Source organism: Somniosus microcephalus, chromosome 5, assembly GCF_052327205.1.
Source record: "Somniosus microcephalus isolate GS21.2 chromosome 5, FLI_Smic_1.0, whole genome shotgun sequence".
In the NCBI taxonomy this organism is placed as follows: Eukaryota; Metazoa; Chordata; class Chondrichthyes; order Squaliformes; family Somniosidae; genus Somniosus; species Somniosus microcephalus.
This window is the reverse complement of record NC_140991.1, coordinates 23,591,243-23,614,993: the sequence shown is the minus strand read 5'-3', so window position 1 is coordinate 23,614,993 and position 23,751 is coordinate 23,591,243. Positions and strand designations below refer to the sequence as shown.

Sequence of the window (23,751 nt, the reverse complement as noted above, 5' to 3'; positions counted from 1 at the left end):
GGCGAATGGGAACCGGGAGTATTCGTCCACAATGTTCAGGAAGTAAACATTGCGGTCGACGGACGGGAGGGGGCCCTTGAAATCTAAGCTGAGCCGCTCAAAGGGCCGTGTAGCTTTGATTAAGTGGGCTCTATCTGGGCGGTAGAACCGAGGCTTGCACTCAGCGCAAGTGCGGCAGTTCCTGGTCAGGGACCGAACTTCCTCAATCGAGTAGGGTAAGTTACGGGACTTTATGAAGTGGAACAGCCGCGTGACCCCTGGGTGGCAGAGGTCGTTGTGGAGGGTCTGTAGCCGATCCCCGGTGGCGCTGGCACACATCCCTCATGAGAGGGCGTCAGGGGATTCGTTAAGGGCCCCTGGCCGGTAAATGATGTCGTACTCGAAGGTGGAGAGCTCGATCCGCCACCTAAGAATCTTATCATTTTTAATCTTCCCCCTCTGTTTATTATTGAACATAAACGCTACCGACCGCTGGTCGGTAAGTAGGGTGAAGCGTTTGCCGGCTAGGTAGTGGCGCCAGTGGCGCACTGCCTCCACGATGGCTTGAGCCTCCTTTTCCACGGAGGAGTGTCTGATCTCGGGCCCTTGGAGGGTCCTCGAGAAGAAAGCTACGGGCCGCCCCGCCTGGTTGAGGGTGGCCGCCAAGGCGAAGTCAGACGCATCACTTTCCACTTGAAATGGAGTGTTCTCGTCCACTGCCTGTAGCGTGGCCCGCTCAATATCCTGCTTAATGCTTTTGAAGGCGGCGTGGGCCTCAGCAGAGAGCGGGAAAGAGGATGCTTTCAAGAGGGGGTGGGCTTTGTCGGAGTAGTTGGGGACCCATTGGGAATAATAAGAAAATAACCCCAGGCACCTTTTCAGGGCTTTGGGAGTGTTGGGCAGGGGCAGCTCCCGTAGGGGGCGCAATCGGTCGGGGTCTGGTCCGATTTCCCCATTCTCCACCATGCTGCCTAGTATGCAGAGGCGCGTGGTGTTGTAAACGCACTTGTCCTCATTGTAGGTGAGGTTGAGTTTTTGTGCGGTTTTCAGGAACCTCTCGAGGTTCGAGTCGTGATCCTGCTGGTTGTGACCGCAGATGGTGACGTTGTCGAGGTAGGGGAAGGTTGCCTGCAAGTGGTGGTCATCGACCATGCGGTCCATCTCCCTCTGGAAGACCGAGACCCCATTCGTCACCCCAAAGGGGACTCTGAGGAATTGGTAGAGGCGTCCGTTCGCCTCGAAGGCGGTGTACGGGCGGTCCTCTGGTCTGATAGGGAGCTGGTGGTACGCTGACTTGAGGTCGATGGTGGAGAACACCCGGTATTGGGCGATTTGGTTCACCATTTTTGATATGCGGGGTAGCGGGTAGGCGTCTAGTAGGGTGTACCTGTTGATCGTTTGACTATAGTCGATCACCATCCGTTTCTTCTCGCTACCCCTTACCACTACCACTTGGGCGCGCCAGTCTCCAGAAGGACGACATCTCTCTCGCTTACGTGTTTCGTTCTAAGTTAATAAAAGCCTTGTTTTGTTCTGCTACCTTCGAGTCTCGGAATTATTGAGGCACATCAATTTTATTAACTTAGAACGAAACACGTAAGCGAGGGAGATGTCGTCCTTCTGGAGACTGGGGCTAGACTGAAGCTAGCTTACAAACGGGGCCAGGTATGGGCGGAGCCCTACACACAGCACATTCCAGTATACAATACAGCACATTCCAGTACACAATACAATGAGGTCTGGGGGAAGGGAAATGACACTGAAACCGATCTCAGTCACAGGCAGTGATGAATGGAAATATTTCATCACACTTTGCATCTGTTAACTGTTGATCCACTTACCTTTTCTAGGATGTGATCACTGCAACAAATGAGATGATATTCTGACCATCTTCTTTGAACGAAGGACTGACTCTACGCACAATATCAGCAGAGCAATGTCCGTAATCCTCATGGAATTGAAGGCAAATTATTGACCTGGTTAGGAGATTGGTTAGGCAGAGAGTAGGGTTAATAGGCATGTACACAAATTGGGAGGAAGTGAGTGGTGGTGTCATATATCCAGGTTTGCCAACGACAAAAAAGGATTGGTGGCATAGTAAGTAGTGGTAAAATAAAGGTAGCATAATATTACAAAGAGACATTGATAGATTAAGTGAGTGAGCAAAACTGTGTGGCAGATGGATTTCAACACAGGTAACTGTGAGGTCATCCGTTTTGGAACAAAAAAGGATATATCCGATTATTTTTTAAATGGTGAAAAACTAAGGAACAGTGGAGGACAAAATTAGTCCTCTTCAATACATGTCCAATTGACTTTTAAAAATGTATTTTAAATCTACGACTTCTGGTTACTGACCCACTTGCCACAAGAAACAGTTTCTCCCTACTTGCTCTGTCAAAACCCCTCATAATTTTGAATACCTCTATTAGGTCTCCCCTTAACCTTCTCTGCTCTCGGGAGAACAATCCCAGCTTCTCCAATCTCTAGTTCCTCGTATCATCCTGATAAACCTCCTTGTATCCTCTCTAGGGCCTCGACATCCTTCCTAAAGTGTGGTGCCCCGAATTGGACACAATACTCCAGCTGAGGCCTAACCAGAGATTTGTAAAGGTTTAGCATGACTTCCTTGCTTTTGTATTTAATGCCCCTATTTACAAAGCCAAGTATCTCATACGCTTTCTTAACCGCCTTATCAACTTGCCCTGCCACCTTCAAAGATTTGTGAATATGCACCCCCCCCAAAAATATATTTGTGTTCTATTAACCAATCAAAATCCAGAACCAGAGATCACTGTCCCTTCACCCAACTGTATTCCACAACTTCGACCAGAGAGATCCCAGGTATTTGCACCAATCATATCCCTGAATATGATGCTGCCCCTTCCCGCCATTACTCCCTCCTTGTTCCTATGCTGACTCCGTGGAGACCACCTTCAGCAGGCTATCTGCCCTACCCACACGTTCCCAGCTCGATGCAGCCCTAGCCACCAAAGCTACCCAGGACCATGGCCGAGTGCTGTACACCTCACAAAGCCAACTCGGAATGCCAGCACCTTTTCTGCGATTACCCATAACCTGAGCCGCACCATGTCTCGACCCTCTTATCAAGGTAGCAATAGAAAGGATTGGCCCTGCCTGCTGCAGAGCAATGCAACGCTGGAGACTCCATATTAACTATGGAGGAGGGAAAGCCCTCTTCGCCCACCCACCCCCACACCCCAACAACTGACTTGTCCTGGGGCATGAACCTGCACATGGTCTAACATGGACTGGTTCTTTAATGGGGGGCAGTGATCACATCGTATAAAAGGTAAGTGGTTTAACAGTTAACATCGGCACAGTCAGTGTGATCTCCGGGACTTATTCGATCGCCTGAAGGGGGGGGGTCGTAGAGGAATTTTCCATATTTGGAAACTTGGGGAGAAAAATGCGGAATTTATTTATTGCAAGCTACAACCCAGAACAACGCAACATTGCAACGTGTGATAGGGTGGCATACTTTGAGGCGTGTCGAGTGTGAGATTTTGCAGGATGATGATGTTGCAAATCATGAGATTCTTTTTCTCGGCAATCCAGATTCATCAGTTTATCTTGATCTCACCAATGGACACTCGCACAGAATCGCACACCTGGACTGTGCTCGCTCTTGACCAGCTGAAATTACTGCCATTCACCGTTGGCAACTGACCAACCAATGGGCAGGTACAGAAGTCAAGAGCCGCACTGATTGGGCATTGGTAGGTTGCAATATCAGTTGTGGGTGGGGATAATCAAGAAGCTGGCACAACTGACATATCTCCATGGCGACAGATCATCAGAAGGCATCTCCAAGGTGAAAGGACAAGAGCTAATATGCAGAAGAACATCAGTGACTGTACTCAGCACTGGCCGGTGAGATATTCGAGTTCTTTCTCTCTCTCTCTCTGCTTCATGTGGGGTAACCCAGCCCTCGGCTCCTCCACACCCAATTCTCCTCTTGCCTCTCTCCGAGGTCAGCTGTCCTTCTGACTTCACCGGAGTGCAGATCGGAACACAGTGTTGAGCTGCGAGTTTGGTGAGTGAGGGAGTGAATCTTAAAGGTTGATTTTTTAAAAATAAAATCTAGTCTTGTGTGATTGCAATTAGCATTTAACTTAAATTAAATTTACTGTTTCAAGTTTTAAGTTTCTTCCAGGCTTGGGCAGGGCTAAGCAAGCTCTGTGCTGGAGAGCAGGTGAGAGTAATTAATGTCCAGGGCGAACACGTGCACGAAGTGTCTCCTGCTGCAGCTACTCAAAATCCATGTTTCAGAGCTGGAGCTGCGGCTGGAGTCACTGTGGAGCATCCGCGAAGCTGAGATCTTCATGGATAGCACGTTTAACGAGGTGGTCACACCGCAGGTAAAGAGTGCACAGGCAGACAGAGTAAAAGAACTAGGAAGATAGTGCAGAAGTCCCCTGGGTCCGTCTCCCTCTCCAACAGATTTTCCGTTTTGGATACTGATGGGGGAGATGGTTTCTCAGGAATGCAGCAAGAGCCAAGTCCGTGGCACTATGAGTGGCTCAGCTGCACAGGAGGGGAGGAAAAAGAGTGGGAGAGCAATAGTGATAGGAGATTCTATCGTAAGGGGAACAGATAGACGTTTCTGTGGCCGCAGACGTGACTCCAGGATGGTATGCTGCCTCCCTGGTGCCAGGGTCAAGGATGTCACTGAGCGGCTGCAGGGCATTCTGAAGGGGGAGGGTGAACAGTCAGAGGTCGTGGTTCACATTGGTACCAACGACATGGGCAGAAAGAGGGATGAGGTCCTGCAACAAAAATTTAGGGAGCTAGATAGCAGATTAAAAAGCAGGACCTCAAAGGTTGTAATCTCTGGATTACTCCCGGTGCCACGTGCTAGTGAGTATAGGAATAGGAGGATAGAGCAGATGAATGCGTGGCTAAAGAGTTGGTGCAGGAGGTAGGGTTTTAGTTTCCTGGATCACTGGGTCTGCTTCTGGGGAAGGTGGGACCTGTACAAGTCGGACGGGTTGCACCTGAACCGGAACGGGACCAACATCCTTGCGGGGAGGTTTGCTAGTACTGTGGGGGGGGGGGGGGGGGAGGGTTTAAACTAACTTGGCAGGGGGATGGGATACGGAGTGGAGCTATAATAGGGGAGCTATAATAGGGGGTGATGCACAGCCAAATATAGAGGAAAAAACAAGTCAGCCTGGAAGGCAGAGCAAATATGTAACGGCACAAGGGAGTTTGGCAAGGCTGGATGGCATTTATTTTAATGCAAGGGGTCTTGCGAGTAAGGCAGATGAATTGAAGGTGTTGATGAACACATGGGAGTATGATATTGTTGCCATCACAGAGACATGGTTGAGGGAGGGGCAAGACTGGCAGCTCAATATTCCGGGGTATAGAATCTTCAGGTGAGTCAGAGGGGGGTGTAAAAGAGGAGGGGGTGTCGCAATATTAATCATGGAGTCAATTACTGCTGTAAGGAGGGATGATAGCTTAGCAGGTTCCTCTAATGAGGCCATATGGGTAGAACTTAAAAACAAAAAGGGGGCAAGCACTTTGCTGGGAGCGTACGACAGGTTGAGCGTCCTGAATCCGGCAACCTCAGGACTGAGGCCGAGCCGGTTTTTGTGTTTTTCCAGATTTCAGAACGTGTTTCTGATGTCTGAATTCTGGAAGTATCGCAACCTGGGCTCGGGCGTTTCCAGACTTCGGACATCAGAAACACGTTCCGAGTCCGGAAATGCCTGGGCCGCTCCATGTAGCGCTGACGCGTTTCTCCGCCCCTCCCCTTCTGTTAAAGGGGAGGGATGCTGCGAGCTCTGCAGAGCATCCAATGGCCCACACTAGGCCGCCAGGGTGGCGTGGCCGCAGCCTGGCGGAAACACTTAGTGGAGCTGTGCAGATTAAGGAGGATAAAACACAACACTAAAGTTTTATTGCATCACTCACATTTTTCATAGGATTTTTACAAAAAAAGACAACAAAAGTTAACGGATTTTTGAAGTACAGGTTGACCGTCCAAAATCCAGAGTTCCGGATTCCGGAACATTTTACGGTTTCCGGACGACCCTGCCACAAATCGTCCTGGATTCCGGAACATTCTGGATTCCAGAACTCTGGATTTCGGACGCTCAACCTGTATGGGCTCCCAAACAGTCAGGGGAGATAGAGGAACAGATATGTAGGCAAATCTCAGAGAAGTGTAGAAATAATAGGGTAATAATAGTAGGGAATTTCAACTTCCCCAATATTAACTGGGATAGTCGGAGTGTGAAAGGCTTGGAGGGTGCGGAATTCTTAAAGTGCATCCAGGAGAGCTTTTTGAGCCAGCATGTAGAAAGTCCTACAAGAGAGGGGGCGGTACTGGACCTAATTCTAGGGAATGTAGCTGGGCAAGTGGTAGAAGTGTCAGTAGGCGAGCATTTTGGTGACAGTGACCATAATTCGGTGAGATTTAAGGTAGTCATGGAAAAGGACAAAGATGGACTGGAAATAAAGGTTCTAAATTGGGGGAAGGCCGATTTTAATATGGTAAGGCAGGATCTGGCCAAAGTGGATTGGGATAAGCTACTTGTAGGAAAATCCACATCAGAGCAGTGGGAGTCTTTCAGAAAGGAAATAGAGAGAGTACAATGCCAACATGTTCCCATAAAGGTCAAGGGTGGGACCAATAAGCCCAGGGAACCTTGGATGTCAAGGGATATACAAGAATGGATTAGGGAAAAAAGGGAGGCTTTTGGCAGATACAAAGGACTAAAAACAGTGGAAGCCCTAGAGGAGTATAGAAAGTGTAGGGGGGTACTTTAAAAAAGAAATTAGGAGAGCGAAGAGGGGGCATGAAAAAACACTGGCAGGCAAAATAAAGGAAAATCCCAAGATGTTTTATAAGTATATTAAGGGCAAGAGGATAACCAGGGAAAGAGTAGGGCCCATTAGGGACCAAAGTGGCAATCTGTGTGTAGAACGGGAAGATGTAGGTGACGTTTTAAATGAATATTTTGCATCTGTGATCACTATTGAGAAGGACGATGTAGGCATACAAATCAGGCAGGGGGATTGTGATATACTTGAACAAATTAGTATTGAGAGGGAGGAGGTTTTAGCGGGCTTAAAAGTAGATAAATCCCCAGGCCCAGACAAGATGTATCCCAGGCTGCTGTGTGAGGCAAGGGAGGAGATTGCAGGGGCTCTGACACAAATTTTCAGAACCTCTCTGGCCACAGGGGAGGTGCCAGAGGACTGGAGAACAGCTAACATAGTACCATTATTCAAGAAGGGTAGTAGGGATAAACCAGGGAATTACAGGCCAGTGAGCCTAACATCAGTGGTAGGGAAATTATTGGAAAAAATTCTGAGGGACAGAATTAGTCTCCACTTGGAGAGGCAAGGATAGTCAGCATAGCTTTGTCAGGGGGAAATCATGTTTAACCACTTCGATTGAATTTTTTGAGGGGGTGACGAGGTGTGTGGATGAGGGTAGTGCAGTTGATGTAGTCTACATGGACTTCAGTAAGGCTTCTGACAAAGTCCCACATGGGAGCCTGGTCAAGAAGGTAAGAGCCCATGGGATCCAGGGCAATTTGGCACATTGGATCCAAAATTGGCTTAGTGGCAGAAGGCAGAGGGTGATGGTCGAAGGTTGTTTTTGTGACTGGAAGCCCGTGTCCAGTGGTGTACCATAGGGATCGGTGCTGGGTCCTTTGCTGTTTGTAGTGTACATTAATGATTTAGATATGAATGTAGGAGGTATGACCAGTAAGTTCGCAGATGACACGAAAATTGGTGGAGTGGTAAATAGCGAGGAGGGAAGCCTCAGGCTACAGGACGATATAGACGGGTTGGTCAGACGGGCAGAACAGTGGCAAATGGAATTTAACCCTGAAAAGTGTGAGGTGATGCATTTTGGGAGGACTAACCAGGCAAGGTAATACACAATGAATGGTAGGACCCTAGGAAGGACAGAGGATCAGAGGGACCTTGGTGTGCATGTACATAGATCCCTGAAGGCAGCAGGACAGGTAGATAAGGCAGTTAAAAAGGCATATGGGATACTTGCCTTCATTAGCCGAGGCATAGAATATAAGAGCAGGGAGGTTATGATGGAGCTGTACAAAACGCTAGTTAGGCCACAGCTGGAATACTGTGTGCAGTTCTGGTCGCCACACTATAGGAAGGATGCAATTGCATTGGAGAGGGTGCAGAGGAGATTCACCAGGATGTTACCTGGGCTGGAGCGCTTCCGCTATGAAGAAAGACTGGACAGGCTGGTGTTGTTTTCCTTAGAGCAGAGGAGGCTGAGGGGTGACCTGATTGAGGTGTACAAAATTATGAGGGGCATAGATAGGGTAGATAGAAAGTAATGTTTCCCCTTAGTAGAGGGGTCAATAACCAGGGGGCATAGTTTCAAGGTAAGGGGCAAGAGGTTTAGAGGGGATTTGAGGAAAAACATTTTCACCCAGAGGATGGTTGGAATCTGGAACTCACTGCCTGAAAGGGTGGTAGAGGCAGGAACCCTCACAACATTCAAGAAGCATTTAGATGAGCACTTGAAACGCCATAGCATACAAGGCTATGGACCAAGTGCTGGAAAATGGGATTAGAATAGACAGGGCTTGATGGCCGGCGCGGACACGATGGGCCGAAGGGCCTCTTTCTGTGCTGTATAATTCTATGACTGACCCTCCCAAAGTCAATCGTAGGATTGATGGCTTCCGAAGTAAAATCCTGGCCCTGCTACTTGTTGTGCGAGGACTGAGAGGGGAAGGATGACAGCTACACAGAGAGCACTGAAGATTGTGGTCGGAGATTGAGGTACAAGATGCAGCAGATGTTAAGGGAGGAGCTGGCACTGAAATAATTCTGGAGAAGACCCAGTAGAAGGTTCTGATGCCACTGAGGGGAGGTGCTTGACTTCCTTTCCCAGAGTGTCTTCAGAAGGCTGCCTCATACATACTGCAGGGAGGAGAGAAACTGGCGGGAGTGCCGAAGGATGTTTTATATAATAGAAAGAAAGAACTTGCATTTATATAGCTCCTTTTTCATCCCCGGGAGTCCCAAAGCGCTTTACAGCCAATTAAGTACTTTTGAAGTTTACTCGCTGTTGTAATGTAGGAAACGCAGTGCACCGCAAGGTCCCATAACCAACAATGTAATAATGACCAGATAATCTGTTTTTTAGTGATGTTGGATGAGGGATAAATATTGGCCAGGACACTGGGGAGAACGCCCCTGCTCTTCTTCGGAATAATACCATGGGATCTTTTACGCCCACCTGAGGGGGCAGACGGGGCCTCGGTTTAACATCTCATCTGAAAGGCGGCACCTCCGACAGTGCAGCACTCCCTCAGCACTGCACTGGAGTGTCGGCCTAGATCTATGTGCTCAAGTCTCTGGAGTGGGACTTGAACCTGCAACCTTCTGACTCTATAGTATCTGTGAATCACTTTCTTCTCTAATTCTACCATAGTTTCTATGAGGTTCCTTATGGTACAAACAGATTAACAGTGTAGATGAGGAAAATATATCCTAGGACTGGAGCAATAGCAGGATGAAAAAGACCAAGGTGCATCTAGTTTGCCTTCTACCATCCTGGTAGTTGCATGATACAACAATAATGGAGTTGTTGACTAATCATGGCAATCATTCCCTATCAATTTAGTCTACAACAGAGCCAGACATGATGTGAGGTAAACCCCCAATAGTGGAGAGCTTTGGGAACCATAGGTCCAAAATCTCCCAAGCATTCTACACTTACCATATGTCATGTCCCAAATTATTCAAATACTGTATCTCAAAATATCCTACTTAAAGGCTTTTACGGTTGAATCTATCTCACTATTTCCCTGTTGTCTTGTCTTTTATTTACACCACAGCTGTTGACTCGGCCTGATTCCAAATTACAACCAATTTAGATCAGAGAATTCAAGGGGGAGAATTATTCTGAGCAAATCTGACTTGGAAATTATCCCCTAGAGGTTGTGGATTCACTTTGAGTTGACTCGGGAGTGAATTTGCATCAAGCCTTCTACAAAACATTTGGTTTAATCATTCTTAATGTGATTCTCTTTCATGCATCCGAACACTCTAGAAGCTGCAACTTGCATTTTTGTCTTTAATCTGTCCCAGCCGTCTGCCCAGCAGTGATGGGAGAAGTGTTCATAGAATGATACCGCACAGAAGGAGGCCGTTCAGCCCATTGTGCCTGTGCCGGCTCTTTGAAAGAGCTGCCCTTTTCCCACAGCCCTGCAAATTTTTCCCCTTCAAGTATTCAAGTTTCTTTCTAAGTATTTATCCAATTCCCTTTTGAAAGCTATCTTTGAATCTGCTTCCACCACCCTTGCACTGTGCACACATACCCCCAGGTCTCTCTGTTCCTGCACCTCCATCAAATTTGTACCATTTCGTTCATATTGCCTCTCCTCATTCTTCCTACCAAAATGTATCACTTCACACTTCTCTGCATTAAATTTCATCTGCCACGTGTCTGCCCATTTCACCAGTCTGCTTATGTCTTCAAGTCTGTTACTATATTTCTGAGTTTTGTGTCATCTGCAAACTTTGAAATTTTCCCCTGTATATCAAGGTCCAGGACATTAATATATATCAAAAAAAGCAGTGTTCCCAATAGCAACCCCGGGGCTGCGGGTGGGGCCGCGTCTGGGCGCGAGGCCTCTGTTGGTGCGTTGCTCAAACGGAACGAATTAACATGTGGCATATACGGGTGTGCAGCCTCTAGTTGTATAATTACAGTACAGCTCGGTGCTCCGCTTCCCATTCTTGTTCATCGGTAAGCCCCGCTGGGAAGCACGGGCGCAAGGATGTAGGGTGGCATCCTGGTAGCTGTGATGCCCTCCGTAGTTAAATGGCCTGCCAGCACTCACCGTCTAGACTGACACAAGAAGGATGGCCATTTGAATAATATACGGGAGGGAATGCCAGTAGCCGTGGAATTGGTGACTTGGGTGGGGGGGGATATAATTGCAGATCTTTATACCTGTCTTTGAACACAGAAAGATTTCAGCTGATCTTGCGCCCGCTCGCTCTCTCTCTCCAGCCCCCCTCTCTTCCTCCTCCACCGTACGAACACTGATTTATTTAAAGTAAGGCCGCTTGTTCTCTGCAATCAGTCCCATCTCCAGTAAAGACACGTAGGGCCGAACGGCCTCCTCCTGCTTGACTGGAACCGCTCGCAGCCAGAGGCTTTTTAGTAAAACACTTCGTTTTGAACCCCAGCTCTCGAGGCTCTTTAGAAATTGTGATTGTTTTTTTTTTCCCTCCCCCTCCCCCCTTAAATTATAATTTCAGGATTTCCCTTCAGCCTGTTGAGCATCCTGTTCGTGACCTACTGCGGAGTCCAGCTAATCAAGGAGAACGAGCGCAGGCTGGCACTGGAAGCCGAGAAAGAGAAGACTGAATAGTCGACCTTGCCAAGAGAGAAAAAGAAAAAAAAGATAGAGAAAAAAGAGCTTCCCCTGTAAACAGCTACCAAATTGTCCATTCGTGAGATGCGCAGAGAGAAAGAAAAGGCAGTTTCTGATTACAGGAACGAGCAATTGTCCCGCTGAACTGTTAACATAGCCAAGTAGATCAATTCCACTCCTCCCCTCCATTCTTGCGGGGTGTGTGTGAGGAAAAAGACTCGATTTTTGATTGTGAATCTCCCGCTCAGAATGGATAGGCCTCAAAGTCTTGGGGCCCTGTGTTTCTGGCGGCAGTGATCCCCACCCCCCCGGCTGGAGTTTGGCAGAGTCACAGGGAGGGCAGCCAACTAACTCTCGCGCGCGCACACACACACTGTCGCTTTCTGCCTCTTTGCCACCTGCCTGCCACTGGGCTTACCCAGGCCCCACTCCCAGGCTCTGGCCTGGTTGTCTTAGGGGACATGGTTGGAGTCTGGGTGGGTGGGTGGGGGAGGTCCTGGGAAAACCCAGTGGCCAACAGGTATGTAAGGAGGCTGATTTTAAAAATATATATACATATACTTTTTAAAATCTTCCTTTCTGTTGGGGGGTGGAGGGGGAAGTCGGTCCTAGCAGCATCCTTGACCTTGGACATAGCAACAGGAAAGAGGCCATTCAGCCCATCCAGCCTGTTCCTCCATTCAATTAGATTGTACCTTTTATCTGCCCCTACCGGTGGGGCCCGCTTTCACTCACCTGAATACGAGTCTGCCTCATCTTTCCCAGTGACAGGCTGGTCCCGAATGAGCCAAGCAAGCAGGATGTCCTTGTGTAGGGATTCTCGCCATTACCTCCCTTCTCCCCCCCTCCCTTCCCCCTCTCCCCCCCCTTCTCCCCCTCCCCTCTCCCTCTCCCCCTCCCCTCTCTTCCCCCCCTCTCTCTTCCCCCCTCTCTCTTCTCCCCTCTTCCCCCCCTCTCTCTTCTCCCCCCCTCTCTCTCTCTTCCCCCCCCCTCTCTCCGAGTTAGCAAAGAATCATTGTTCCCTAAATATTTGGACCGTGAGCTTTTTCTCTCAAGTGTTTGCAGCACTCGGCACACACAAGTAATTAATTATTGTCAAAGATTTAATTTATTCTTTTCAATCATGAAGTTTTCGTTACACAAATCCACGGTACCTCAGGTGTGTATGTGAAGGATGACTGTAGATAATGGTCTATGAGCCCATGACTCTCACCCATGTCACTGTTCCTTTAAGCTGCACTGGTTAATAGACTGTAATTTATAAGCACTTCACATACACGAGAGAAATAAATGTAATATTGGACCCACTCCTTAGATTTCTTTGTCTTTTGATTTTTCCAGTTCTCTGAGGCCTCTCACCTCTGGACCCTTGACCCTTCACCTTGAACTGTTTAATTTGTATTTACCTCTTTTCTTCCCCCCCCTCCCCCTCCCCCCCCCTCCTGCAGGCACCAATCTCATTAAAAAGAAAGAACTTGCATTTATATAGCACCTTTCACGACCCAAAACGCTTTACAGCCAATGAAGTACTGTGTAGTCACTGTTGTAATGTAGGAAACGCAGCAGCCAATTTGCGCACAGCAAGCTCCCACAAACAGCAATGTGATAATGACCCGATCATCTGTACTTGGGGGTTGGGTGAGCGATAAATATTGGCCAGGACACCCAGGAGAACTTCCCTACTCTTCAAAATATGTCCACCCGAGAGGGCAGACGGGACCTCGACAGTGCAGCGCTCCCTCAGTACTGCACTGGGGAGTGTCAGGTAAGATTATGCATTGAAGTCTCTGGAATGGAAATTGAACCCACAACGTTCTGACTCAGTCCAGACTGCTATCCACTGAGCCAAAGCTGACACCTTAACTGTGTCATCAGGGGCAGCTATTTACATTTTTAATTCTCGTCAGGCAATTCATCAACCCTGTCACCTGCAGCCAATTGCAGAGCCTGCAACCAGTTAATTGAGGAATGACCAAGGACTCTCAATTTTAAAGGTATTTCCCCCCTTTTTCATTTGCTCAAGTCTTCAAATGCTGTGCACCGTCCCCAGCCAAGAGGGTGGACCTGCTCTCGGGCATCAGTTTATGCAGTGATGAATCTTGCCACTCGAGGTGTTGTACAAGGAAGGATGCGGTATGAGATCTAGCTCCACGTGACAAAGCAGGACAAGTAAGAGAGCTGAAGGTAGGAGAACGGGCTCAGTTGCTCCATCTCAGTCCTCATGCCCAAGTCTCTGTTGCAGGCCCAGGCATCAGTCTTCAGACCTAGGCTCAGGCTCAGTCTCAGTCTCAGTCAGTCCCAAGTCTCCGTCGAAGGCCCAAGATTCAGTCCCAGTCTCTGTCGCAGGCTTCAGTCTTCAGGCCTTAGGCTTCAGTCTCAGGCCTAGACTCAGTTCTCAGTCCTAAGTCTCAGTTCCAATCTCACACACAAAAGCTAAATATGGAGTGAGGTCGGTGTTACCTGAGATTAAGATGTACAGAATGTGATTGTGAAACAATATAGTTACGTTTTGTCAGCTAATAAGAACGTGGCCCATTTGGATTTCAGAAGAGTCCTAAAGGCTGGTCATAGTCCAAGAGAGCAGAGTGACAAAGGCAAGGCACGATAGGAAGAGCTGACACCTTTCCTACATTTATAACTGCCTAATTTTGGTCAGATACTGAGAATTACTCATCCTTTTAACCTTTGAAATGACATTTACTACAACAGAGGGACAGGCAGAGGACAAGCATTGTTCCCAGACATCATAGATTAAACAAATTGGAACTCTGGATCCAGGCCAATAACAGTGGAGTCCGATCCGTTTAAAAATAGATCAAAACTAGACATCGGTCAAAGCGATGGAAATCTTAATTTTCTTCAGACACCTTGGCTTGTCTAACCAGATGATAAAGCTGTTGACACTGGGTACATCACGGTGGTGAATTTTTCAGTCTGGAATCAGAGTATTGCCCCGAACCAAAAACACAAACATGGGTAAAAATGGCAAAATGCGTCACTCAAACAGACTGCAGGGGCGGCCAAACGGCCTTAATGTATTTCTCTTACCTTCTCGCTCTCTCTTTGCCCTATAGTTTTAATTATAACGACCTACCTTAAAACCTACCTCTTTGACCAAGCTTTTGGCCACCTGGCCTAATCTCTACACGCACAAAAGCAGAGTACTGCGGATGCTGGCAATCTGAACAGAAATTGCTGGAAACACTCAGCAGGCCAGGCTGCATCTGTGGAGAGAGAAACAGAGTTAGCGTTTCACATCGGTGACCTTTCCGTCAGGCTTTGTGATGAACGGTCATCGACCTGAAATGTTAACACTGTTTCTCTCTACTAATATCTCCTTATGTGGCTCAGTGTCAAATTTTGTCGGATAGCTCTCCTGTGAAGCGCCTTGGTTGTAGGTTTCACTACAGGAAACTCTTTTTTTATCCGGCACTGACGGGACCGGCTTGGTGCCGGTTTATCAAAAAGTCCGGATTACAGAGAGTTATAGTTAAAAGGTACGAGAGCTCCGTACACAGCAACAAATCCAGGCTTCCCTGTTGCTTAGCAACAGCTGCAAGAACCCCAGCCACAGAACAAGCGTCCCTGTTGCTTAGCAACAAGTGCAGGAACCCCCGATTACACAGCCAAGAATCAAGAAACGGCCACTAATATGAAGAAAAACTTAACCTACTCCTGAATTTTGCCGGTTAACAGAGATTTCCGGTTGTTTGGGTGCCGGTAAATCGAGAGTTTCCTGTACATTGAAGGTGCTATATAAATGCAAGTTGTTAATAAAAAGCACTTTCATTACCACTCTGGATTTTGGGATAGCCCCACTTTCATAGCGTCCTCGCTTACTGTCCGGCGGGTGAAGAAAGCATCACCCCTGTGCTCGCTGACCTACATCGGCTCACGGTTAAGCAACGCCTCCATTTTAAAAATTCTCTTCCTTGTTTTCAAATCCCTCCACGGCCTCCCCCCCTCCCTATCTCTGTAATCTCCTCCAGCCCTACAACCGTCCAAGATTTCTGCGCTCCTCTAATTCTGGCTTCCCCGATTTTCATCGCTCCACCATTGGCGGACGCCCCTTCAGCTGCCGAGGCCCTGAGCTGTGGAATTCCCTCCCTAAACCTCTCCGCCTCTTTCTCTCCGCCTCTTTCTCTCCTCCTTTAAGACGCTCCTTAAAACCCACCTCTTTGACCAAGCTTTTAGTCATCTGCCCTAATTTCTCCTTATGTGGCTCGGTGCCCAAATCTGTTCGATAACGCTCCTGTGAAGCACCTTGGGACGTTTTACTACGTTAAAAGCGCTGTATAAATACAAGTTGTCGTCGATGACTCGGACTTGAAGGTACAGAACACATCACTCCTGAGCCAGAGGAGAGGGGCAGGTTGGAACCTTCTGCACGAGAGAAGCACCGAATGAGGGAGAGTCAGTAAACCTGCCAAACTCTGTGTTGTGAAGACTCTGCAGAATAAAAGCAAACACGCCTGAGGTGTGATGGTAGAACGGGTCGGGGTGTGTTCGTGCAAGGCTGTCCGCTGAATCGACAGCTTGATGTCATAATGTTTTCGCATCTCTCAATTGCCCAGAAGTCAGGTCACAGTCGTGAGGACAAATACTAGGCCGCCACACCCAGTGCAGTGCTGAGGGAGCGCTGCACTGGCGGAGGTGCCGTCTTTCGGATGAGACGTTAAACCGAGGCCCCCGTCTGCCCGCTCAGGTGGACGTGAAAGATCCCGCGGCCAATATTTCGAAGAAGAGCTGGAGAGTTTTCCCCGGTGGCCTCCTGGTTGACATGCATCCCACAACCAACACCAGATTAACTAATCATTTACCTTGGCTCAAAAAAGGGGAGGATTGGATGCGTAATATTCCTGGGCACAAGGTATTCAGGAAAAATGGGGAAGGAAAAAAAGGAGGAAGTTTTGTTGAAGGAAAATATTACAGTGCGAGAAAGAGCGAATGCCCTTGAGGGATCAAAGACAGAATCTATTTGGATGGAGTTGAGAAACTATAAAGGAGCTATTACGCTACTTGATATTTTTATAGGCTACCAAATAGTGAGGACATAGAGGAGTAAATTTGCAAAGAAATTAATGAGGTGCAGGAACTATAGAGTAGTGATAATGGGAGACTTTAACTACCCCCATATTGACTGGGGCAGTGATTGATCGTGTTAAGGGCAGAGAAGGGGAGGAATTTCTGAATTGTGTTCAGGAAAATATTCTTGATCAGTATGTTTCCGGCCCAACGAAGAAGGAGGCATTGCTGGATCTAGTCCTGGGGAATGAAGTGGGTCAAGTGGAGATTGTCACAGTCGAGGAGCACCTCGGGAATAGTGATCATTGGTACCGTAAGGTATAGATTAGTTATGGAGAAGGACAAGGAGCAATCTAGAATAAAAATACTTAACTGGAGGAGGGCTAATTTCACTGAATTGAGGAGGGATCTGGCCCGGGTAAATTGGAGTCAAAGACTGGCAGGCAGAAATGTAATGGAGCAATGAGGGGCCTTTAAAGAGAAGATGGTTTGGGTACAGTCTAGGTACATTCCTACAAGGAGGAGAGGGAGGGCAACCAAAGCCAGAGCCCCCTGGATGACGATGGAGTTGGACAGTAGGATGAAGCAGAAAAGGAGGCGTATGACCGATGTCAGCTTGATGATACAAGGGAGAACCAGGCTGAAAATAAAAAGTACAGAGGAGGTGAAAAAGGAAATAAAAGGGGCAAAGAGACAGTACGAGAATAGATTGGCAGCTACCACAAAGGGTCTTCTATAGGCATGTTAACAGTAAAAGGGTTATCAGAGAAGTGGTAGGGCCGATTAGGGACCAAAATGGAGAACTATTGGTGGAGGCAGAGAGCATAGCTGAGGTACTAAATGAGTACTTTGCATCGGTGTTTACCAAGGAAGAGGACTTTGCCAAAGCTATGGTAAATGAAGAGGTTGCTGGGATGCTGGATGGGATAAAAATAGAGAAAGAGGAGATACTAGAAAGGCTGGCAGTAATTAAAATGGTTAAGTCACCCGGTCCAGATAAAAGGGGCAGTAGCAGCGTGGTTACAAAATTGGCCATGGGATATAAAACAGAGAGTTGTGGTGAATGGCTGTTTTTCAGACTGGAGGGAGGTATACAGTGGAGTTCCCCAAGGTTCAGTATTAGGACCACTGCTGTTTTTGATATTCATTAATGATGTGGACTTGGGGGTACAGGGCACAATTTTGAAATTTGCAGATGACACGAAACTTGGAAGTGTAGTAAACAGTGATGAAGATAGTGACAGAGTTCAAGAGGACACAGACAGGCTGGTGGAATGGGCGGACACGTGGCAGATGAAATTCAACGCAGAAAAGTGTGAGGTGATACATTTTGGTAGGAAGAATGAGGACAATTTTAAAAGGGGTGCAAGAACAGAGAGACCTGGGGCTGTTTGTGCACAAATCTTTAAAGGTGGCAGGACAGGTTAACAAAGCAGTTACAGTAATAAAGCATATGTGATCCTGGGCTTTATAAATAGAGGCTATGGGGGAGAAATTGGGTGAGTAGCGCCAGCTGTTAGCGCCTAAAGAGGCAGTCAGTGGCTGTAGCGCCACTGGCTGTGTCTGTGGTGATATTCAGTAGGGGCGCTAATGGTGGCGTTAGGCATTTATGCTGCGCCGCCACCAATGACGTCATCGGTGTGCGCAGCGCCCCATTCGTGCCCCGTTCGCGATATTTGGTAGCGAACGCCGCAGTTGCGCCGCTCGCTACCCGCGCCCGGTTCACGGGGCCTTACTGTGCCGGCAGCGGCGCAAGTTAAGGTGGAGGTGCGGGGCGGCCGCTTTTTCGGTGGCCGCCTGCCAGCACCTCCGTCCTCAGCCTCCTAACCCCCCCCCCCCCCCGCGGCATTGCCGGCTGTTTCCCGAGAGCCCGGCACTTCTCCTTGGTGCCGGGCTCATTTGCCGGCACTCGCGATCGGGGATCGCGCTGTTGCAGGCACCTCCCCCTTAACAGTGGGAGGAAGGCCTGCAGTACCGCAGCATGCTGTGCCGCAGTGTGTGGCGCTGCAGCACGTTGCGCTGCGATAATCAGTTTCAGCGCCCTAAGAGGGACGCGGAGCGCCTCGAGCCTCGCCCCGTCTCCCTCGAGGGGCACTGAAACTGAATTTCTGGCGATCGGTATCACTCCGATTGCCGCGCTAAATCCTGCGCTCCACCGACTTTTGCGCCACTTTGGCGCCCCAACCCAATTTCTAGGCCATAGAATACAAAAGCCAGGAAGTTCTGCTAAACCTTTATAAAACACTGGTTTGGCCCCAGCTGGAGTATTGTGTGCAATTCGGGACACTGTACTTAAGGAAGGACGTGAAGGCTTTGGAGAGGGTGCAGAAGAGATTTACTAGAATGGTTCCTGGGATGAGGGACTTCAGTTATGTGGATAGACTGGAGAAGCTGGGGTTGTTCTCCTTGGAGCAGAGAAGGCAGAGGAGATTTGTTCAAAATCATGAAGGGTTTAGATAGAGTAAATAAAGAGAAACTGTTTCCAATGGCTGAAGGGTCAATAACCAGAGGACACAGATTTAAGGTGATTGGCAAAAGAACCAGAGGCGACATGAGGAAACATTTTTACACAGCGAGTGGTTAGGATTTGGAATGCGCAGCCTGTTAGGGTGGTGGACACAGATTCAGTAGTAGCCTTCAAAAGGGAATTGGATAAATACTTGAAGGAGAAAAAATTGCAGGGATATAGGGAAAGAGCGGGGGAGTGGGACTAAATGGATTGCTCTTCGAAAGAGACACCGCAGACTCGATAAGCCGAACGGCCTCCTTCTGTGCTGTACTGTTCCATGATCCGATGATTGTTTTCCGTTTGCGGGATCTTTCGGTGTTGCAAGTTGCCTGACGATTTTGCCTAACATAACAGTTGCTGCATTTCAAAAATAAGTCATTGGCTGTGAGACGCTTTGGGATGTCCTGAGGATGTAAAAGCCAGCTAAGATCGTTCTTTCTTATTATAGGGCAGCATCAGTCAAGATCCAGAAGCAGACCACGTATTCATCCATTGGGTATGGGGAGTATACGCAAATGGAGAGGGGTGGGGGAGCCGAATGAATTGGATAAAAAGGTGGGTTAAGAAGAGCCTGCTGTCAGTCACTATCTAATCTTGGTCATGAGACCATTCTGACGTGGTACTGGAAAGCAGTTAGCACCCAGAACTCCAGCATATGTCAACATCTGTAGGCGAGGAGGGTAAAAATATTAAGGGTGTGTGGAAATAGGGAAGGAGAGAAAGAGAAAGGAAGGAAGGAAGGGAGGGAGGAAAGGAAAAGAAAAAAGTATTTATATAGTGTCCTTCATGACCTCGGAAAGTCCTAAAAATCAATGAAGTGGTTTTTGAAGTCTAGTCACTGTTGTAATGTAGGAAACACGGCAGCCAATTTGCACACAGCAAAGTCCTTACGTGCTCAAGTCTCCAGAACGAGTCTTGAATCCACAACTTTCTGACTCAGTAGGTGAGAGTGCTGCCCACTGTGCCACGGCCGACTCCCCAAGAAGGCATCCTAAATTATGGATGCTGTAAAAACAAAAGGTTCCGCTCACCGCCTGTGGGTCTGGAATTAATTAACAGGGTTTCAATTAAGATGAAGCAAGTTACAGGAATGTAGTTCAAGACAGTTCTCAATTTGCACAAGTCTACAGTGAAAAATTCGGCTTGTGCATCATTACTGGTATTTACATAATCAGGCTGAACTAAAAGGCAAGCACTCCGGGGCAATGTCTTAATGATAAAAGTAAAGTGTTTGCCGAACCTCTTTGTAAGGCTGTCTCTCATTTTTGTCACAATGGTGCCAAGTGATGTGATGAGGTGATTTAAGTTGTTCAGTCTTGAGTTTTTAAACAAATTTAAAACAGAGATTTGCCATTTTTTTGGTCCCACTGAAGACTTTAATACAGCATTGTTGCTGGGTCATAAAATGTCACAACCTAATCGCAACACATTGAGGTAACCTGAGGTATGAAAGCACAAGATAACGTCAAAGAAAACAATTTAATTTCCCTCACCTTAAGTGGAAGGAACTTCCTAACAAATTGGGGGGTGGGGGGGGGTTAATTTTCTCTGTGCACTGGGGCCAGTGGTATGTGTGCCTTACTGTGTAATAGTTCTTGTGTGTTAGTGTTCATGAAACAGCTACTAACTGTTACCCTGATCTGGGAGTGAACAGATGTATCGCACGGAAGCTCACCGTAAACTCGAGGAACAGCACCTCATCTTCCGATTAGGCACTTTACAGCCTTCCGGACTCAATATCGAGTTCAACAACTTCAGATCATAACCTCGGCCCCTATTATATTTTTATATTTTTTATCCACCCTTTTGGTTTGTGCCTTTTCCTTTTTTTCTCTCTCCCACATGGCAGCTGTCTCTCACTCTGCCAGCGCATTTCACACTTCATCTCGAGCCATTGTCTGTTTCTTTACCTGTCCTATTACTATCTCGTCTCACCTTGAATATCTCTTAATGTCTCTTCTTTAATCCCCTCCCCCATTTCCCAGCTCCGTAACTGCCTTTTGTTTCATTTCCTGCCTTTTCTCTCAGTCCTGACGAAGGGTTTTGACCCGAAACATTGACTCTGTTTCTCTCTCCACGGATGTTGCCTGGCCTGCTGAGTTTTTCCAACGTTTTCTGTTGTTCTATCGCACATTAATCCTGGATTAATAATGTTTTTACTGGTTAAGTGCTCATTATGGAGCAATTCCCAAGGCTTAACTACTTCCGGTGAAAGGGTTATCGACACCTGTTCAGTTTGGACGTTCTCACAGCAAAAGGAATGGGAAGTCCATACGGTGGCCTGACACAGACAACCCTTTTGCTTTGTACAATTGTACCTTTTGTCATTTAATCTCTCCTGCCTTCCACCCTATTGCCTACATTCCCTTGTGTGCTTTCCTCCCCTCCCCCCATTTCCTGCCTCTGCGCCTGCTTAAAAACCTGTTACACCTCTAACTTTTTCCAGTTCTGACGAAGGGTCATCGACCTGAAACGTTAACTCGGTTTCTCTCTCCAGCAGATGCTGCCTGACCTGCTGAGTGTTTCCAGCATTTTCTGTTTCTATTTAAATACAAATATTTTCTGGGATCTAAGTTGGGGGAACTAAAACAACTGCATAGAGTGGCAAAGAGATTGCAGAAACCCCAAAATGTCCTGATGGGAAAGTGACCAAATTTTGTTTAATATCGCTTCCGTGAAGCGCCTCAGGACATTTCACTGTGTTAAAGGCGCTCTACAAATGCAAGTTGTTGTGAGATAGGAAGAGTAAAATCAGCCGGGTTTTACACTCCTGATCACTATCCAATGACCTCTGGTACGTCAGGCACTCTGACGATGTTTTGAGAAGGTTTGATAAGGTGCGGTGGAAATCTTTCTTTTGACTTTAATCGCTGACATTAAATGAGTTATGGAATTTATGGGCAGATCCAGTTACTGTGAATAGCATGTTTTAAAATTCCACGCTGAAACATAGAAATTGTTAGACGACAAAAGATCACAATCCATCTGGTTCACCTTCTACCCGCCTGGTGGTCGCACGATACAATGATAATGGAGTTGTTGACTAATCACAGCGATCAATCTCCATCAATGAGTCTACAGCAGACCCAGACATGAAGTGAGGAAAACCCCCAGTGGTGGAGAGCTTTGGGAACCACAGGTCCAAAGTCACCTGTACCTCCCAAGCACGTTACACTCACCACGTGTCTCAAATTTCTCATGTGCTCTATCCTCATAATCCAATCCCTCCATCCCCTCAGACATTTCGGTGGCAATCTTTTGTATCCACTGTGGTGTATGTGCCTTTAAGAGCAATTATGGTGTATGTGCCTTTAAGAGCCCCAGGTGTGCGTAATGCCGGTAATTGCCACTTGGGCTATATAAGCCTGTGTATTGTGTATATCCTTTAGAAACCCCCCCCCAGACTTGCTTAGTAAATACCTATGAACCAACTCCTGTCTTCAGTGTCTTTATCTACACACGGACACTACAGTGGCGACGAAGTGGAAACGGACTTACCTGCAATTCGGCAGCACCTCAAGGACATCGATTCCTCCAGCGTCCAGAAGACTCAAGGAAGTAATAGAAACTGTGGTTTCACCAGCTGGCCAAGCTGGTGACAGGTACTGCGCTAATCCTTCCTGGGCGTCAGGCTGGAGCTCCAGCGGCGGGCTCTACAGCTGAGACAGGCAGCGAAATCGGAGGCAAGCAATAACGGACTGGGAGGGTGCACTCGAGAGACGGCCGGCGCGGCAAGCAGGTCAGCGTTTAGACCTCCGTCAGGAACGAGTCTCCAACAGTGAATAAACGGAAACCACAGTAAAACAGCGTTGTTATCGGTAGCAGCGGCGGGAAAGCGCGGGAAGCGCCATATCGTTGCTACACAGAAAAAAAAAAGCACGGGAAGTGCCATATCTTTTCTGAAATGCCTAAATCTGGTAATATTGAGGCTTTTGATGGCGAAATAGAAGATTGGACCACATACGGGGAAAGAGTAGAGGTTTATTGCACTGCAAATGGAATAGCAGATGAAAAAAAAGCTTCAGTACTTCTGAACTTAATGGGCGCGAAGACATACGGGCTGTTACGAAATTTAATCACTCCAGCCAAACCAAAGGACAAGACTTTTAAAGAAATTATTGATACCCTGCAGGAGCATTTAAACCCAACACCGCTGCTGATAGCAGAACGATTCAAGTTCTTCAAGAGAAATCAACACAAGAATGAAAGTAACGCTGATTACCTAACCGAATTAAGAAAGCTATCAAAGTACTGCCAATTCGGAGCAGGACTATCGGATTATCTTCGAGACAAATTTGTTTGCGGTCTCTTAAGTGAAGGAACACAAAAAAGACTGCTTTCTGAAAAAGATTTAACATTGGACAAAGCTTTCAGTATGGCTGTATCATACGAAGCAGCAGCAAAAGGAGCTGCAGAGATACAACAAGAGACACAGGACTTCGGCACCCATAAAATGACACAGGAGTTCGGAAGATGTTATCGCTGCGGCAGATCCACCCATAACCAGAGGGACTGCTGGTTCAAGGGCAAAGCATGCAGGCAATGTGGTAAGATTGGACACATTGCACGGGTATGCCAATCTGGACAAAATAAATCCACTGACAGAAAACAAAGAATCAATAAAGAAAAGTACAGGAAGGTACAAATGATGACGGACAATAACTCCGAAGACCAGAATAGCGATAGCGACTCCGGAAACAAGAGACTAAGCTGTCTCAAATTACATAATGTACTTGCCAAAGAGGATTACCAAACCATTTGGGTTACCCTCACAATAGCAGGGTCCCCAGTTAAAATGGAGCTAGATACAGGATCAGCTCTAAC

The 23,751-nt window shown here is 47.5% G+C and overlaps 1 protein-coding gene across 2 annotated transcripts in view; it reads left to right on the top strand.

Moving 5' to 3' along the window:
- Positions 1-12,701, top strand: part of hhatlb (hedgehog acyltransferase like, b) — an 84,986-nt gene extending 72,285 nt beyond the window's left edge. For both annotated transcript variants that reach the window (XM_085987439.1, XM_085987438.1), the window contains exon 12: positions 11,278-12,701. In XM_085987439.1, coding sequence (XP_085843565.1) covers positions 11,278-11,390 — 113 coding nt within the window. In that variant the 3' untranslated portion in view covers positions 11,391-12,701. The remainder of the gene's footprint in view (positions 1-11,277) is intronic.
- Positions 12,702-23,751: the final 11,050 nt, after the last annotated feature.